General features: G+C 51.0%; 1 protein-coding gene and 1 long non-coding RNA gene across 5 annotated transcripts in view; one reads left to right on the top strand and one right to left on the bottom strand.

Moving 5' to 3' along the window:
- Positions 1-18,877, top strand: part of RYR1 (ryanodine receptor 1) — a 112,496-nt gene that overhangs the window by 92,173 nt on the left and 1,446 nt on the right. For all 4 annotated transcript variants that reach the window (XM_077131964.1, XM_077131963.1, XM_077131962.1 and 1 more), the window contains 12 exons: positions 2,959-3,300; positions 5,674-6,477; positions 7,168-7,244; positions 7,801-7,954; positions 8,959-9,045; positions 10,043-10,300; positions 10,977-11,107; positions 13,386-13,428; positions 15,687-15,817; positions 15,907-15,967; positions 16,321-16,467; positions 16,621-16,755. In XM_077131964.1, coding sequence (XP_076988079.1) covers positions 2,959-3,300; positions 5,674-6,477; positions 7,168-7,244; positions 7,801-7,954; positions 8,959-9,045; positions 10,043-10,300; positions 10,977-11,107; positions 13,386-13,428; positions 15,687-15,817; positions 15,907-15,967; positions 16,321-16,467; positions 16,621-16,755 — 2,370 coding nt within the window. The remainder of the gene's footprint in view (positions 1-2,958; positions 3,301-5,673; positions 6,478-7,167; positions 7,245-7,800; positions 7,955-8,958; positions 9,046-10,042; positions 10,301-10,976; positions 11,108-13,385; positions 13,429-15,686; positions 15,818-15,906; positions 15,968-16,320; positions 16,468-16,620; positions 16,756-18,877) is intronic.
- On the bottom strand, positions 1,832-5,640 carry LOC143659232 (uncharacterized). Its single transcript, XR_013163479.1, has 2 exons — positions 2,956-5,640; positions 1,832-2,718 (listed from the first exon to the last, which is right to left on the bottom strand). It is a non-coding gene; the product is annotated as an uncharacterized LOC143659232 (long non-coding RNA).

Genomic DNA, 18,877 nt, shown 5'->3' with positions numbered 1-18,877 from the left:
GTCCCAGGCAAAGGGCAGAGGGGACGGCACATGAAAAGGTTGAACTGTGGCTTCTCCAATGTGGCTGGAGAAGAGGAAATAAAGGCTGAGAGTTAAGAAGGGGGCAGATTGTGCAGAGTCTGCTTGGCTGCAGAAAGGACATGAGTGAGAGGAGCTAAGGGAGGGTTCTGAGCGGGGAGCATGGTCTGTCTCTTGCTCACAAGGTCCCTCAACCTGTGTGTGGGAAACAGACTGTGGGGGCAGGGGTGGGTTCTGGATCTATTTTGAAAGCAGAGCTGCCAGGTCTGCTGATGATCAGGTGTGGGCGGTGAAATGAAAGAAAGGAATCAAGGATGACTCAAAGGTTTTAGCATAAGTACTTGGGTGGTGACAATGCTATTCCTGAGATGGGTAAGACTGTGGGAGGAGAGGTTTTGAAGTAGAAATCAAGAGTTCAGTTTTAGCTGTTTTTAAGTTGGAGTACCCATTAGGCACCCACAAAGAGAGATGTGAGGGAGGGCATCAACTGCATGTCTTGGTTCTGGGCAGTGGTCAGGGCCGGGGATGTAGTCTTGGCAATCATTAACATAGGTTGACTCTTCTTGGGTCTCAGTGATATCTCTGTGGAACATGTATATCTCAAGAAGGGGTGTGGAATCAAGCCCTGACCCCACCCCTCAACTTTAGAGGTCTTGAAGAAGAGACTCCAGCAAAGGAAACTGACAATAGTCAGAGAAGGAGATATTTCAAAAGGAAGGGGTAGGCAGGGTGGGCCATGGTGGTTCTGCAGGCAGAGTTCTCACCTGCCATGCCAGAGACCCAGGTTCGATTCCCGGTGCCTGCCCATCAAAAAAAAAAAAGAAAGAAAGAAAGAAAGAAAAAGGAAGGGGTAGGCAAATGGATGATGCCAAAGAGAAAGCCGCAGATCACAAGAGCAGAGTTCAGTTGTGAATGACAGGATAGGGAACCAGGCCCCCGTGAAGGGGTGAGCTTTTTGACAGGGGCAGTACCACGCTGCTTCATACGGGAGGAAAGGCAGGTTGTTAGAGCAAGAGTAGAAGGTGAGGAGTTCCTGTGTGATCGTGTCTCCCACACTCTGTGGTTTCTAGAGCCCTTCATGACTTGCAAAGCATGTTACTCATTTAGAAAGCATTTTGCAAAGTTCTTGGCTTTTTACAAAGCACTTTATAAAATGAGATATTTTCACTTCTTTTCATACCCTGGCACAATGTTTTTTAAATTACTTCTTGCAACTCATCTGTGGATCATGAGATTTAAGTCATGACCAGCATCTTTAAAAATAAAATAGAACATTGCAGAGTGCATTGCACAGCAAAAGTAAGAATTGTATTTTAAAACTTTTTCTTTGTAGTTATATGAGTGTTCTCTGAGTTATATTGTAATACATTCTCAGTGCTAGTTGCAATCGAAAACATTTGAAAAAGTGCCCTAGAGAACCTCTTGCAAATTGTGTAGGAGATCAACAAAAGAATGTTCAATGAAAGTGCAGTGAAAACCTGGAAACTTTCATGTCTATCATCAGGAAAATACACAGATTGTTAGTCAGTGAAAATAACTGCATTTGCGATATATAGATCAACAAGGATGGATCTTGAAACTATACAGTTGAGTGAAAAGAGAAAATTTTGAATTATATGATTTTCATAGCAGTTCTCTAACTTAAAAATGCACAGGATGATACTTTACATTGTGGTTAGACGGCTGGGTATCGGTAGCAGAAGTATTGACGTGTTTGGAAGGATGCAACCCTACTCCAGCAAAGCGGTTATCACCAGAGAGGGTGGGGAGAAATGGAGCAAGGCAAGGATAAAGAGAAGCCTTCAACCATACCTAGTTTTTTTCTTAAACTTTTTATTTTGAAATAATTTCAAACTTACAGGACAGTAACAAAAACAAATATGCAAAAATATAATATGAAACCCTCACAGAGAACTCCAACATGCCTCTCCCAGATACCCAGATCCACCAATTTTAGCATTTTACCACATTCGCTCTCTATTCCTGTTTTAATTTCTAAAAAATAGAGTATTTGAAAAATGTCACCATGAGCCTTTGTTAATTCTGGGCAGTGGGGACATGACTATACCCAGCTGATATTTAGAGACTTCCAGGTGTCAGTTATTTTAGTTGCTGAAATGGTGGTGGTTGCAGGGATAAAAAAAGAGCACTGAGGGGTTGACTGAAGTGGTGGAGTGTATTGGCGTCCTCCTCAGGAAACATGCCACTGAAGGAACTGAGGAGAGTTTAATCAAGGGAGGAATTTACAAAGCAATGGGCAGGGTGGATGGAAGTTACAAGCTGTGCAGTCCTCTCGGGGTTCGCAATACCGGGAGCTGTTTCCAGCTAGGGACTGGAGAGAACTGGCCTGGAGAAAAGAGCAGTTTCCAAACTCAGAAACAGAATGGGCTTTGCATAGAGAACTCTGCTCTGGAGCTGTGACCTTGGAGCCAGGGATATTACCAGCACAGGGAGGAAGCCCGGAGACAAATACCACAAGTCCACTTTCTTCCTTTTCCCTGATTCCAATTAGCCAGACCCCACTGCAAGGAAGCAGAGCACAAAGACCCCAGGGGCAGACCATTGGCTCACCTCATGTGGGAGGATGGGGGAGAGCCCTGGAGGGTTACCAGGTTGGCACTTGCAGAGCTTGGGGTGTTGCAAAACACCAACTCGCATCAATTTTTAGTGGCCCAGGAACCTTTTGACCTTTTGCGATCTCTGTAAATGGAATGCAGTTATAGTGGATGGCAGCTCAGCTTTGGTGAATTATGACATTCCAGTATTTTAATGACTGATACAGCCTTCCCCATGCCAACCAACTGGATTTCAGCCTTGGGTGCTGGTTATGTGATGCTGGACTTTTCTGCTTTTATGAAAAGTCCACAGTTGTGTTAAGAGGAACACAGAGGCTCCCCATGCCTCCCACTGACCTCCTGCCCACCCCTACCCATCCACCAGGCCATGGATAGTCAGAAGCAGTTCTCCGGTCCAGAAATCCAGTTCTTGCTCTCCTGCTCCGAAGCAGATGAGAATGAGATGATCAACTGTGAGGAGTTTGCCAACCGCTTCCAGGAGCCAGCCCGCGACATCGGCTTCAACGTGGCGGTGCTGCTGACCAACCTGTCCGAGCACGTGCCGCATGACCCGCGCCTGCGCAACTTCCTCGAGCTGGCCGAGAGCATCCTCGAGTACTTCCGCCCCTACCTGGGCCGCATTGAGATCATGGGTGCCTCGCGCCGCATCGAGCGGATCTACTTCGAGATCTCGGAGACCAACCGCGCCCAGTGGGAGATGCCCCAGGTCGGCGCATGTGTATGCTCGCTTCGCGGGGCTTCGGGACATAACCCTTGTCCACTTCTGGCACAGTTGGACCCACACGGGGCTGTGTATGCTTTGCACATCATGGCACACCTATGTCCATCTCTTGTAGACTTGGCCCAGACACGGTTATACACCCGGTCTACATGCAGCAGCATCTGGTGTGCCCTCACTGTAGCTACTCACGTGCCATTCCTACCCTTTGCACACTTGCCCTATGAGCTCTGGTATACCCTTATAGCCCTGATGCCACCACAGACTGTCACATGCTTGAACCCACATGGTGGTAAACCCCTTGCTCTCCTCCCAGCAGCTCCTGGTGTGCCCCCTCTTGATTCTAGCACCACTCCTCTGCACACTCACCTTATGGGCTCCGGCATGTCCTGGTATGCATGCCCCCCCCTCACCAGTCACCCCTTCTGAGGTTCTAGCATGCCATGCCCACTCCACTTATTATAGGCCCTCACAAGGAAGCACACCTTTTGCACGATCACCCAGCGTGTCCCCCTGACATGCCAGGTGGTTGTCCACCCTTCACTCATTTTTACCCAGGCCTGTCTTAACAGATGGACACCCTCTCAAAGTGCCCACAGTGCCTCCACGTGTCCTGAGATGGTTCCTGCCTATTCCCTGGCCTAATGTGCCCTGTCTCCGCTCCCTCAAATGCTTAGCTCACAAGTGCTTGAATACCTCTTCACACGCTCACTTGCCCCAACACATACTCACGTGGCCCTGGTCCCTGGCCCACCTCACACACTTAACCAGTATGTCTCCCATTCCCCATTCTCTTGTGCTCCCCAGATGCCCCTTACACATCCTCAGCCTCCCAGCCCCACACCCATTTCCCTGGTGGCCCTAAATGCTTACACTCAGCTTGCACAGCAAGCCTGCATACACCTTGTATCCATACCCTTTGCACTCACATGTTCCTCTTATTCCTTCACTGCCCCCCCATGCACCTGTACATGTTTTCTCCTACATGCTCTTGCACACTCTTTCCCATCTCACACTCATAGCCCATGAGGTTTGCACAGCCATCACCTCTTCAAAAACTGAGCCCCGTGTGTCTCTTCACTGGCTCATGAACACCTGGGCTCATGTCCCAAACTATGTCCTGTCATCACATTCTGGGCCCTCTTACACTGACTTCTGGATCCCCCATGCACACTCATGCCCACCTTACACACACTGCAGATCCCTACCACACTTACCCCCCAGGTCCCTGTGTACACTGAGCCACACATTCCAGACACTCCATCATAGACTACATGCTCCTCACACCTGCCCCCTCCCTTGGTCCCTGATGCCCACTCACATACTCCACAGGAACCCTCGAGCTCTTTTACACTCACTGTATCCCTTGGGGTACTACTGCACACTCACCTCACATCTTGCCCAAACATGGCTGCATCATCCTTGCACTCTGCATCAGGGGTGTCTGCCCAAACCCACATCTGCGGAAAGCCCCTATTCAACCCTGGGCCATTACATTCATTCCTGTACTTACTGTGGGAGCTCTGCTGCCTCTCCACCCGCTCTGCCCTCACGTGCTCCCCACATGGACACTCTCCTCTTTAGTATTGAGCCTAAAATCTCATTTCCTCCTTCTCACCCCTTCCTGTTCCCACTTTTCATGAGCATCCACCCTCCATTTGGAATTCCAGCACTCCTGCAGCTGTAAACTAATCACAGCAAATGTTATATGGGTGCCAGGTGCTGTTCTAATCACTCAGAATTTGTGAACTCATTTAATCCTTGTAACAACCCTAAAACCTGGGCCCTCTCAATATCTCCACTATAAAGAGGGGGAAACTGATACCCAGAAAATTAAGTCTAAGTCACCTGGGTAGTAAGTGGCAGAATCAGGATTTGAACCCAGGCTGGCTGGCTGCAGAAGCTTGGCCCTCAACCACTATGCCCTGACTTTCAAAGTAGCTAAAGACATCTATTCTGGAGCCAGCCTATTTGGAGTTGGAATCCTCCCTCTGCCACTTCTCAGCTGTGTGTCATCCTGGGTGCGAGACTCTCTGGGCTTCCATTTCCTCAACTGTAAAATGGGGATACGGATGGCCTCTAGGCCCTAGGGTTGTTTGTGAAGATTAAATTAGTTAATCTATATAAACTGCTAGGTATGGGGGCCTGGCCTTAGCCACGTGCTGAGAAGAGTGCCTACTGAGGGCACGCTACAGTTTTGCTGTCCATAATAACCAGCCCAGCACTGGGTTTATAACAGGGCCTGCTGCGGGGTGGACACCTGTGGCTGTCGTGATTGCTGTCCCTGTGACCCTGAGCCCTTGCCCACTGCGCGCTTGTCATCCCTCCCCCCCCTCCTCCGCTCGCCCGCCCGCCCCGCAGGTGAAGGAGTCCAAGCGCCAGTTCATCTTCGACGTGGTGAACGAGGGCGGCGAGGCCGAGAAGATGGAGCTCTTCGTCAGCTTCTGCGAGGACACCATCTTCGAGATGCAGATCGCCGCGCAGATCTCGGAGCCCGAGGGCGAGCCCGAGGAGGACGACGACGAGGGCGCGGCCGAGGCGGGCGCGGAGGGCGCCGAGGCGGGCGCGGCGGGGCCGGAGGGCGCGGCGGGGCCGGCGGCGGCGGGGGTGCCGGCGCGGCTGGGGGCGGCGGCGGCCTGGGCCCTGCGGGGCCTCAGCTACCGCAGCGTGCGGCGGCGCGTGCGGCGGCTGCGGCGGCTGACGGCGCGCGAGGCGGCCACGACCTCGGCCGCGCTGCTCTGGGCGGCGGCGGTGTGCGTGGGGTCGGCGGGCGCCGGGGCGGCGACGGGCGCGCTGCGCCTGCTCTGGGGCTCGCTCTTCGGCGGCGGCCTCGTGGAGGGGGCTAAGAAGGTGACGGTGACGGAGCTGCTGGCGGGCATGCCCGACCCCACGGGCGACGAGGTGCACGGCGAGCAGGCGGCCGGGCCCGGCGGCGACGCGGACGGCGAGGGCGCGGGCGAGGGCGCGGGCGACGCCGCCGAGGGCGCCGGGGACGAGGAGGCGGAGCGCGAGGCCGGCCCGGGCGGCGCCGACGGGGCCGGGGCCGTGGTCGAAGGAGGCCCCTTCCGGCACGAAGGGGCGGGCGGCCTCGGCGACATGGGCGACACGACGCCGGTGGAGCCACCCACGCCCGAGGGCTCCCCCATCCTCAAGAGGAAACTGGTGGTGAGAGGGCGGGCAGGATCTTCAGGGTGGTGGAGAGAGCTGGGGGCTGTGAGGGAAGAAGAGAGGAAGAAGGAAAGAAGAAACTCAAGGGACAGTGACAGGGAGGGGGCCGGGATACACACAGAGAGAGGAGAGAGCGCCTGCGAGATGGACTTAGCGACACACCCATTGAGATGCACACAGAGACCGGAGGAGAAAGACACTCAGAGAGGGGATAGAGAGAGACTGAGCTGTGGACTGTAGAGAGGTTCTCAGAGACATAGGCGGTGCTCCTGAGAGAAACAGAGGAATTCAGAACCAGAGACCCAAACGGGGATAATAGAGACCAAGAACTAAAAGGACACTGGGAGAGACCCTTGGAGACACACGTGGTCGTGGGGGAATTAAACAGCCCCTGTCGCCTGTGAAAGAGGCCCCCAGAGCATCCTCAGGCCCTTCCTGGTGATGGGTTGTGGGTTGCCAAGGTGATGGGCAGCTCTGGGGATGAACACAACCACTTGAGTCAGTCTGATCCTGTACACTGCTTTGGGCAAGATGTCCCACCTCACTGAACCTCAGTTTCCCCTCTGTAAAATGGGAATCATGATCCCTTTTCTTTCTGGTGGGGAAATAAACAGAGAAGAATAGGCAGGCCAGCACTGAGGAGTGCTTGGGGTGGAGGTTGGGCCCTGATGTTTGCTCTGTCCCCAGGTGGATGGAGAGGAGGAGGAGCTGCCTCCAGAGCCAGAGCCAGAGCCGGAGCCGGAGCCGGAGCCTGAGAAAGCTGAGTGAGTGGACTTGGGGATGTGTCCCTTGGACTGGGTGCCCCTGCCCCTGGAGGTCAGGGCATGAAACTACCTTAGTCACCCTGTGTCTTCAACATCACACAGCCCAGGGCTGGGCATAGTGTTGGGGCTCAATGAAAGGTAAGAGAAAAATGAATGTTCTCTGCTGAACCCTAGGCCTTGGCATTTACTGTTCTCTCTACCTGGAATACTTTCCCTCATGCTTCACCTGAGTCTTCCTCATCCTTCCCATTCTGTCACATGTCTCCTTCGAGAAGCCTACCTGACACACTCATGCCTAAACTGAGGAGGTATCTCCTCTGGGCTTCCACACCCTCCTCGGCTTCCCCTGCTCTAGCCCTGATACTGCCTGCTGATGGGTCTGTCTCTCCACTGGCCTGGAGTCCCCAGACAACAGGACCTGGGCTGTCTCCTCACCCTATGTCCCCAGCACCACCCAGCCCTGGGCTAGGCACTGTGGGTACCCAGTGAGCGGTTTTGAATGAATTAATTAATGGCCCAGACACCTCCTGACCTCTGTGGGTATTCTGTCCTGCAGTGCCGAGAATGGAGAAAAGGAAGAAGTACCTGGTCCCCCACCAGATTCCCCCAAGAAGACAGCACCTCCCCCTACCCCTCCAAAGAAGGAGGAAGCCAGAGGTGCAGGCCTGGAATTCTGGGAAGAATTGGAAGTTCAGAGGGTGAAGTTTTTGGTGAGGACCCAGCAAGGGCACACTGAAACTTCCTTTCCCACAGAGGCCCTGGCCTTTGCACTCACTTCCCCTCCCCACCCTGTTCTGGAGCTTCACCCAGGCCAGGCTCATCTCTGAGAGGAACCAGTGCTGGGGAGACAGCAAAGATGACACCAGTCAGAGCCAGGATCAGGGCACATGGCAGCCTTTTTAGATGGCCCTTCCTTGGCTCCTCCCCCTCCCCCTCCTCACAGACCTCATTTCAGTCTCCACACCTTCGCTTACCCGGGCCACCTGCCTCGACCTCCCACCCCATGCTCTATCCACAACTAAATCCAGCTGAGGTCATGGCTCTGCTCCTCTAACCCTGGCCCTTTTCTCCACTCTCATCTTCTGGCCTGAGCTCCCATGCCAGCCCCAGCTCTTCTCCATGGGGGATTGAGCGCCCCTGGTTCCTGGGGATGAACTCAGCTTCTCATCTAGTCCAAGAAGAAGGGAGAGCATTTGGGAGGGTAGGGCTAGGACTCTGTCCTTTCTCTTCTCCAGGCCAAACCTGACGTGAAGGGATGAACAGGAGGTGGTTTAATGAGGAGATAAGGGAAAGATGGAGTAGAAAAGGAGGAGATGGAACCTGCCCCCTGTCTAGGGTAAAGCAGGCAGGGTAACCTCACACAGGAAGCTACACAGTAAAGTTTTTGAAAGTGTGGCTGCTGGAGCCTGATGGCCTGGGTTCAGATTCCGAGTCTGCCATTTCTTGACTCTGTGGCACTTCCCTGGGCCTCAGTTCCCTTATCTGTGAAGTGGGAATTATGGCAATACCAACTTTATAGGTTTGTGATGAGAATTAAACGCAGTCATGCATATAAAGCTCTTAGCCCAGGTCATGCTATACAGAAGGTGCTCAATAAATAGGTTGTGGGACCAGGTGCTGAGGACCCAGATGCTGGGTGGATGATGGGAGGGATTCTCCAGGGAAGAGGCTGGACAGTGAGCTTTCTCATTCCGTTTCTCTCTCCTCTTCTTAGAACTACCTGTCCCGGAACTTTTACACTCTACGATTCCTTGCCCTCTTCTTGGCATTTGCCATCAACTTCATCCTGCTGTTTTATAAGGTGCTGGTCACAAGGGGCCAAGTGGGTCACACCCTTATCCAGGCTGTGGGGCAGGAAGCTCAGCCTCCAACAGACTCACAGGGCCCCTACAGTGAAGGGCCAAGGTTTTGGGCTTGGGGTTCCTTAGAAGATTTGGGCTGGACATCTGGATCCTGGGACCCCCTTGCGAGGGTGAATATGGGTGTGTAGGCCCATCTGAGAAAGAGGCCCAAGTGCCTGTGAGAGTTAGAACCTGGGCTCCATGCCCCAGCTCTGCCATTTGCCAGCCCTTTGCCCCTGGAAACATGCCTTTACCTTTCTACAGTACCCAGAGATTCAGTTAGCTTTGTTGCTTTCACTTAAGATGAAGATTTGTAGGAAGGAGGAAATGGGCAGCTCATAGAATGAAAGGAAAGGGTTAAGGCTTCCTGGAAGGACATAAGGGCCATGGGGTCGTGTCCGGGATCTGAGTAACAGGAAAGAGAGGCAGACTAGCAGAGGGATTGAAGCATGGGTTCCTGGCTTCACCATTCACTGGCTGTGTGATATTGGGTAAGGTGCTTGACCTCTCTGTGCTCAACTGTAAAATAGGGGATAACGATAGTACCTCTTAAAGTTGTGGGGATTAAAAGAGAATGAATATGTGAAGTCCTGAAAATCATACCTGGAATATAGAAAATGCTGTTTAAATGTTAGCTACTAGTAGTCATTGTTATAGTATTAGTATTGGTGGCCAGTCTCTTTAGGGTTTCCCCATCATGATGGATCAACTCTGTTTCCCTCCTTTGAGCACTCAGTTCAATAATCAAACTCCCAGAACAGAATCTGATTTGCTAGCTAGGCTCCTAGGCCCTCCTCTCCATTTTGATTGACAGACCCACAAGATCATATCTGACAGGGGGCCCAGTCCAACCTTAGTAACCGAGGTTGTTAATTTTGTTAGTGGGTTCTGGGTGTCACAGACCAGGTACAAGAATACCAGGGTCTCCACCCTGAATGACCTCTGCCCCCTTTTTAGGTCTCAGACTCTCCACCAGGCGAGGATGACATGGAGGGCTCCGCAGCAGGGGAACTGTCGGGCGCAGGGTCAGGCGGTGGCGGCGGCTCTGGCTGGGGCTCAGGGGCCAGCGAGGAGGCCGAGGGCGACGAGGATGAGAACATGGTGTATTACTTCCTGGAGGAGAGCACGGGCTATATGGAACCTGCCCTGCGTTGCCTGAGCCTGCTGCACACTCTGGTGGCCTTTCTCTGCATCATTGGCTACAACTGCCTCAAGGTGGGCTGGGGCACCTCGTGCAGTGGCTGGGACAGAGGGGACCTGGGGCTCTGACTGGGGAAACCTGGGACAAGGGCCACAGTGGCTGAGGAACTGGACCCAGGCCTGGGGTCTTCAGCAAGGAGGATATTGAAACCGGGAACTGCTGCAGTCACGGCTGAGCAGCCGGGTCCTGGATGACCCAAGCAGTATGCAGGTCATTATGTTAATTTCTGGATCAAGAAGCAGATTGGTCACTGAGAATATTGATTCCTGCATGCTGATCAGTTGGTGAATTAAGATCTGGGGGAGGTCTCAGATATGACGTGGGCACTAATGGAGGATGTGGGCTCTCACACCAGATATGCCTGAGGTTTGTGAGGCCCTAAAAGGCATGTTGAGTGTTTCAGTTTGGGTTCCATGAGGGCTGGTTGTTTTCGCAAATCTTCATATTTTACTATTGAATGAACCAAGTTCTCTTTTGGCATAGAACTTTTGCATATGCTGTTCCCTCCACCTGGAATGCTTTGCCCCACTTCCATCCACTTCCACCTCTGCTTCCCTGTCCCAGCCTGACCCCTCTGGAAATGCTCCTGTAACGTGAGGTCTCACACATGTTCCCACAAGATTTCGTGGCTTATGCTGAGAATGTGGTCTCCCAGAGGGGCCTGACACCCCCACCCCTTTCACAATCTAGGTGCCTCTCGTGATCTTTAAGCGGGAGAAGGAGCTGGCCCGGAAGCTAGAGTTTGATGGTCTCTACATCACAGAGCAGCCTGAGGACGATGACGTGAAGGGGCAGTGGGACCGACTGGTGCTGAATACGCCGTAAGGACCCAGGCCCACTTCCGGGTGGGCAGGGAAAGGGGAGCTGGGTTTCCACTCCAGTCCAGCCCTGGGTCTCAGAACACTGAGGTTCCAGTCCCTGAGGGGCCATGTTTGGCTTCACCCCAAGCCTTAGTCTTTCTCTCCATTACGTACACAAATTTCCCTTGCATTAGAGAACTTGTGAGGGTGCTGGTGATATATGGAGATTCCTGGCCCCAGCCCTGGCAGTTCTGTTCACTGAGTCTGGAGTGGGGCCCAGGAAGCTGCATTTTAAACCCTGCCCACAGCCGTGATTCTCTCTCAGGTGCTATGAGTGGAAAATATTAGATCACTTGGTTTTTAAACTAGGTCCAATGAGAGGATGAAGGTGTGTGAGTACACTGTGGTGGAACTCCGAACCCCTAACCTGTACCCCCAGCCCACTCCACTTTCACCTAGATCCTGTCCCACTTCGCGGGTTTGTATAGTAGGGTGCTTCCTTTAGGGGGCCTCTCTCGAGTCAGAACACTGGATCGGAAGATATGCCTGGTACATCAGTATCCTAGCACAGCTGAAAGAAGTGCCACAAACCTCATGGCCTAAAACACCTGGAATTTATTGCCTCACAATAAGTTCTGAAGGCAGAAGTCAGAAATCAAGGTGTCAGCAGAGCAGTGCCTCTCTGAAGCCTGAAGGGGAAAGTGTTTCTTGCCTCTTCTAGCTTCTGTTGTTTGGTGGTAGTCTTCAGTATTCCTTGGCTCATAGACACATCCCTCCAATCTCTCCTTTGTCCTTACTCGGTCTTCTCTCTCTCTCTGTCTCTTCTCATCTTCTTTAAAGGACATCAGTCCTATTGGGTTAGGGTATTCTCCCCACTCCAATATGACCTCATCTTAATTTAACTAATTCCAACTGCCGCAATGCTATTTCTAAATGAGGTCTCATATTGGGGGTTACGACTTCAATATATATTTTTTTTGGGGGGGGGACACATAATTCAACCCATAACACCTGGGTTCAGACCCCAGGTTGGCCACGTCCTAGCTGTGAATTCTTGGCCAAGTCACTTAGCCTCTCTATGCCTTGGTTTCCACATGTGTAAAGTGGACATAAAGCACCCACCTCGAAAGGATCTTGAAACAACTAAATGAGTAACTGTAGTTTCTGGGGCACAGTAAGTCCCAGAAAAAGGCTGGAAGTTATTTTATTATGGGGTCCTGCCTGGTAGACAGGGTGTGAGGAAGAAAGGTGACAAGCCACATCAAACCCTGCATTCTCTGTCACTGTCAAAGGCACGTTTAGCTCACCCCCATTCAAGGACATGTGCTTAACAACAAAAAATAAAATTAAAATTAAAAAGAAAGAGAGAAATGGCTGTTTAAAATAGTATCTGCCCAGATTTTGACTTCTAAAGACCATTTCCCATGAAAAGGAACCAGGCTCCCTAGATAAGTAGCCGATTCCCAGGCCAGGGCAGGGCAAGTACAAGATAAACCTGGATTATTTTGTTGATTCGGAAAGCAAGAATGTGCTCAAACAAAAATGGGGACATGACAAAAGGATCACCTGGAAGGGCTCCCATTGGATAAATGAGCCTGGGTTATTTTGTTGGCTCAGAAAACAAGAATGCGCTTCAATAAAAGTGGGGACATGCCGAAAGCCCCACCTGGAAGGGGCTCTCTGTGGACAAATCAAGGACAATTTCGGCACCAACAAGAATATGGGCTGCCATGAATTGAGACACATAAAATAGATTTAAATTCATCACTTCATAATAAATCTCCATGCGCCCCCTCCTCCTGCAAAGCAAACAAACAAAAAAACGCCAATTCATCAGCCACCTTCAGAATCCTAGGGCATCAAAAAATTTTCTGAAAATCAGCCAGTAAAGGGCAAGAATCACCTAAACATTTTTAAATGAACTAAAACAGCGTGCAAAAGCATATCATTCCTTGGGAGCTGCAGGAGGGCCAGGCTGCTGGCTGAGGGCCCTCCCGTCCTAGCCCATGTGAGACCCTCCCTACCTGAGGCATCTTCCGCACATCCTGACTCTGAACACAAGCCTCACCTGGGCTCTACTGAGGATAGCAGTGGGGGTCACGGTTGACCTCACGCGAGCTTTGCCTGGCATGGTCCTAGAACCTGACCCCGAGTGAGATGCAGCCCTACTGTGCAGGGTACCTGCATGGAAACTTAGGTTCACTACTGAGGAAATGAACTTCAAGCCCCTCATCTTCCTCCACCCCCTGCCCTGGCTGGTGGCTTCTGTCCCTTCTCAGTCTGATATCTCTCTCGGCAGGTCTTTCCCCAGCAACTACTGGGACAAGTTCGTGAAGCGGAAGGTGAGCGCACATGGGTAGGGAAGTGAAGGGACCTCCCAGTCTGGGTCCCTTGCTGCCACCAGACCATGCCAACCCTGCCAAGCCCTTGCTGCATGACTTTGGGCAAGAGGCTTTGCCTCTCTGAGGAGCACCTCAGTTTCCCCACCTGGAAATGGCAGGATACTCACACCGGCCTCTCCTGAATAAGACAATTCATATAAAGTGCATGGCAAAGAGTAAGAACTCTGGAGCCAGATTGGCTGCTTTTCTGCTCCTGTGTCAACCTTTCTGTGCCTTGGTTTCTTTCATATTCAAAGGAGGGTAGTAATAGTGCCAGCCTCGCAGGGAGGGAGCAATAGCTGGCATATAGGAAAACACTTGATAAGTGTTGGCCTTTACCGTGATTCATTTACTCAACAAATGTGTATTTGTATCTGCTGTGTTGCTAAGAACAGTCTTAGGGACCTGGGATCTAGCAGCAAACAAAACAGTGATTCTGACATTCGAGTTAGACAGGACGATGAACGCGTTTATAATGTTCAGGTGGTGATAAAGGTGCTTTTGTGAAAAGAAGACGGTGAAGAGGGATGGGGAATGTGTTAGGAAAGTTGCTGTTCTGGGAAGGGTGGTCAGGAAAGGACATGTTAATTAAAAAGAAGGTGAGGTAATTACATGGAATCTTGAATAGGGCATGAGATGGTGTTGATTTGTACAGATTAGTGTGATGCCCTGATATATCCCAGAGTGATTTGGGCAGAGAATAAGAAAGTATTTGCAAAGTGCCCTTGAGGGACTGGGGAGAAAGGAGGAAATATTCAACTTCTCCACCTGGTGAATTCCTAATATTCTCTCAAGCAGTAGGGACAACCAGGTCAATAGGCTGAGGCCTTGGTTTTGGAGTTTGCTCCTCTGAAGCTTATTCCTGCAAAGAAGCAGCTAAGCCTATGGATAATTATGCCTGAGTCACCCCCAGAGAACTTTTGTTGCTCAGAAGTGGCCTCTCTCTCTGAGCCAGCCTGGCAGGTGAACTCACTGCCCTCCCCACTACGTGGGACATGACTCCCAGGGGAGTAAATGTCCCTGGCAATGTGAGACCTGAATTCTGGGGATGGGCCAGGACCCAGCATCATGGGATTGAGAAAGCCTTCCTTACTAAAAGGGGGAAGAGAGAAATAAGACAAAATAAAATGTCAGTGGCTGAGAGATTCCGAACAGAGCTGAGAGGTTATCCTGGAGGTTATTCTTATGTATTATATAGATATCCCTTTTTAGTTTATGGTGTATTGGAGAGGCTAGAGGGAAGTACCTGAAACTGTTGAACTGTGTTCCGGTAGCCTTGATTCTTGAAGAGGAGTGTATAACGATACAGTGTTTATAATGTGACCATGTGATTGTGAAAACCTTGTATCTGATGTTGCTTTTATCCAGGGTCTGGACAGATGAGTAAAAATAAATAAATAATAAGATGGGCAGGCCATGGTGGCTCAGCAGGCAAGAGTTCTCGCCTGCCATGCCAGAGACCTGGGTTTGAATTCCTGGTGCCTGCCCATGCAAAAAAAAAAAAAAAAAAAAAAAAAAAAAAATTTTTTTAATTAAATAAATAATAAGGGGAGATATAAGGTAAAAATTGGATAGATTAAAATACTGTGGATCAATAAGAGGGAGAGGTAAGGGGTATGGGATGTATGAGGTTTTTTTTTTCTTTTTCTGGAGTAATGCAAATGTTCTAAAAATGATCATGTGAAAAATATACAACTATGTGATGATATTGTGAGCCACTGATTGTTCAGTATGGTTGGACTGTATGTGTGTGGATATTTCTCAATAAAAATGTTTTTAAAAAAAGGAAATGAGGGAGTGAGGCAGATGGGAAATCTGGGGGAAGAGTGGCCTAGGCATGGAAAATGGCTAGTACAAAGTTCTAAGGCAGGAATGACTCTGGTGTAATTGAACTGCCAGGAAGTCTGTGTGGCTGGCACAGAGTGAGCAAGGAGGCGGGTGGGGGGAAAGGAGGGCAGAAGTGACAGGGGGCCCCAATTATGTAGGCTTCCTTGCCTAGCTTCCTGGAAATAATAAAATTATCCCAATTAATTTGGCTAATGGGTGCACTGGACCTTCATTACCTTTGGACCCACCCCCAAGGATCTGGAGAAAGTAGCAGCCTTCCCAATTTCCCACAAAGTTCTGGCTATTTCCAGAACCTCCCACCCCCACCCACTGAAGCCATCCTGCACCCCCCACCCCCGTGCTGGCGCACTGCCCGAGGCCCTCTGATGCAGGTCCTGGACAAGCATGGGGATATCTATGGGCGGGAGCGGATTGCCGAGCTGCTGGGCATGGATCTGGCCACGCTGGAGATCACAGCCCACAACGAGCGGAAGCCAGAGCCGCCGCCGGGGCTGCTCACCTGGTGAGTGGGGGCACCCCAGATGGGCCTTGGCCAGGCGGGGAGGTGGCCAGGGTCTGACCCTCAGGCATCTGGCCTTCTACCCCACACAGGCTCATGTCCATCGACATCAAGTACCAGATCTGGAAGTTCGGGGTCATCTTCACGGACAATGTGAGGAGGGGTTCAGCACGGGAGGGGCACTGGGAGGGTGGAGACTCCACTCCAGGGGTCCCTGACCAGGGAACGACTCTCAAGCCCCTGTCTCCCTCTGATCCCAGGGTACCCTCTCATTCCTCCTCTATCCCTGAACATCCTTTGACCCCCTCAGAGTGCTTTGAATCCCAGGCTGCTTCCTTCTGCAGAGGGTTCCCTCCAGGATGCCTTTTACCCAGAGTGCTCCATTACTCCAGGGTGCTTCTGATCCTCCAAGTGCTCCCTAACCAGTGCTCCCATGGCACCCCCAACCCTCTTGAATATTCCCGCATTCTGAGTGCTCCCTGACCTCTGACCCTCTGTGCCTACAGTCTTTCCTGTACCTGGGCTGGTACATGGTCATGTCCCTCCTGGGACACTACAACAATTTCTTCTTTGCTGCCCACCTGCTGGACATTGCCATGGGTGTCAAGACGCTGCGTACCATCCTCTCCTCTGTCACCCACAATGGGAAACAGGTGCAGGGAGGATCGGGCGAGCACGGAGGGTGGGTCAGGCAGTCTGGGTAGAGGTTGGGGAGGGGCGAGGGCCAGGGAGTGAGGACCGGCCAGGCTGGACATGGGGAGCAGGCAGGCCTTGCCTGGAGCTGACCCGCCCCCACCCGGCCCCAGCTGGTGATGACAGTGGGCCTCCTGGCGGTGGTGGTCTACCTGTATACCGTGGTGGCCTTCAACTTCTTCCGCAAGTTCTACAACAAGAGCGAGGACGAGGACGAGCCTGACATGAAGTGCGACGACATGATGACAGTGAGCCTTCACCCCCACCGCCCAGCACACTCGGGCCAGTTCCTGACCCTCCCTGACCCTTTGTTTTCCTATCTGTAAAGGGGTCTGTTCTAGTTTGCTAGCTGCCAGAATGCAGTATACCAGGAACGGAATGGCTTTTTAAAAGGGGAATTTAATAAGTTGCAAGTTTACAGTTCTAAGGCTGAGAAAATGTCCTAATTGAAACAAGTCTATAGAAATGTCCAACCAAAGGCATCCAGGGAAAGATACCTTGCTCAAGAAGGCTGATGAAGTTCAGGGTTTCTCTCTCAAGTGGAAGGGCACATGGTGAGCATGGTGTCATCTGCTAGCTTCTCCTGGCTTCCTGTTTCATGAAGCTCCCCAGGAGGCATTTTCCTCCTTCATCTCCGAAGGCTGGTGGACTCTGCTTCTTGTGGCTGTCATTCTGCTCTGCTCTCTCTGAATCTCCTTTATTCTCCAAAATGTTTCCTCTTTTATAGGACTCCAGAAACTTATCAAGACCCACCCAAATGGGTGGAGACATGTTGTCACCTAATCCAGTTTAACAGTCACTCTTGATTACATCACATCTCCAGGGAGATGATCTGATTATAGTTTCAAACATACAGTATTGAATAGGGATTATTCTGCCTTTATGAAATGGGATTTAGATTAAAACATGGCTTTTCTAGGGGGCATACATCCTTTCAAACCAGCACAGTGTCCTTACTACCTCATGGACTGGTGGTGAGACTTCAGTAAGCTGATGCATTCCAAGTACTTTGAACTGCAGTAGACACGTAATAAGTGCTCAGTGTTAGCCATCACTTTTATATTATTTGAGCTTTTTTTTTTTTTTTTTTTGCTTAGGCAGGCACCAGGAATCAAACCTGGGTCTCTGGCATGGCAGGTGAGAACTCTGTCTGTTGAGCCACTGTGGCCCACCTGATTATTTGAGCTTTTAAAAAATATCGTTGGAAACGATATTTGTTCCAGCAAAGTGCCCCTGCCATTTAGGAGGTGTGTGATTTGGGGCAGGCCATGCAGCCTCCCTCTGTCCTGTTTTCCTCAAATGGATGTATAATAATAGTACCTACTTTATAGGGTTGCTTTTTAGGACTAAATGGCTCTTCCCAATCATCTAAAACATAAAATTCTTAGAATTCTGCCTGGCACATATTAAGGATTATATAGATGTTTAGCTACTATAACATCATTATCTACCAGTAAGAGTTCACTCAAAAGACTAGAGTGCTATACATGTTTATGTTTTCTCTTCTATTCTAATAATGGTAGACACGACCCAAATTGATTTCAACTTACCAGACTCATAGGCCACAATTAATATAATAATTTCAGAGGATTGTCTCAAAAGGTGTTCTGGAACCTGGCTCCAGAGGTCCCCTGCTCTCAGGAGAAAGCCCGGCTCCTCAGCCTGCATGTGAGGCCCACTAAACCTGGCCTTGCCTGCCCGCAGCCTGGCTCCCACCATAGCCACTGACTTCAGCTCTTTTGCAGGATAGCCTGGTTATCTCACTTCTGGGGGATACAGACAGAACAAGCGTGATGTCTTCCCCAAGTGCCAGAAGGCCTCCCTCTGCTCAGAGCCTTCTATAGATAAATTCCACTCCCTTCATCATGGCTTATAAAGCCCAGGAGGAGCTAGCCCTGCCTGGGTCTGACCACAGTCCTACTTGCTTTTTGCTCTCTGGCCACCTGGTCCTCTTTCAGTTCCCCTAAGGAACTGTTTCCTCCCTGCTTAGGCCCTTTGTACATGATATTCACTATGCCCTCCACCCCCAATCCAAGCCTGATGCACACACACCCCCCTTCACATGACACTGCCACCTTTCAACTGAAATGCCACTTCCTACAGAAGACCTTCCCTGACCATTGGCTGAGTCAGGGCCTGCAGAGTCCTGTGACCAGGCCTCGTCTCATTCCTCATCCCTCACTCACAGGAGCTATAGTTTTCAGCCTTACTGAACCTCTCTCAGTTCCTCACAGGAGCAAGGTTTAGTCTTTCCGCCCCAGTGGTGACATAACACATGTGGTTTTCTATGCCTGGAACATTCTCTCCCACCTCCCCTTCACCTCATACATGTCCACTTTTCCAAAAAGCCTCATCTGACCTCCTGGAGTG

Source organism: Tamandua tetradactyla, chromosome 16, assembly GCF_023851605.1.
Source record: "Tamandua tetradactyla isolate mTamTet1 chromosome 16, mTamTet1.pri, whole genome shotgun sequence".
Taxonomy (NCBI): Eukaryota; Metazoa; Chordata; class Mammalia; order Pilosa; family Myrmecophagidae; genus Tamandua; species Tamandua tetradactyla.
The sequence above is the reverse complement of the archived record's forward strand: the minus strand, read 5'-3'. Positions and strand labels throughout refer to the sequence as shown.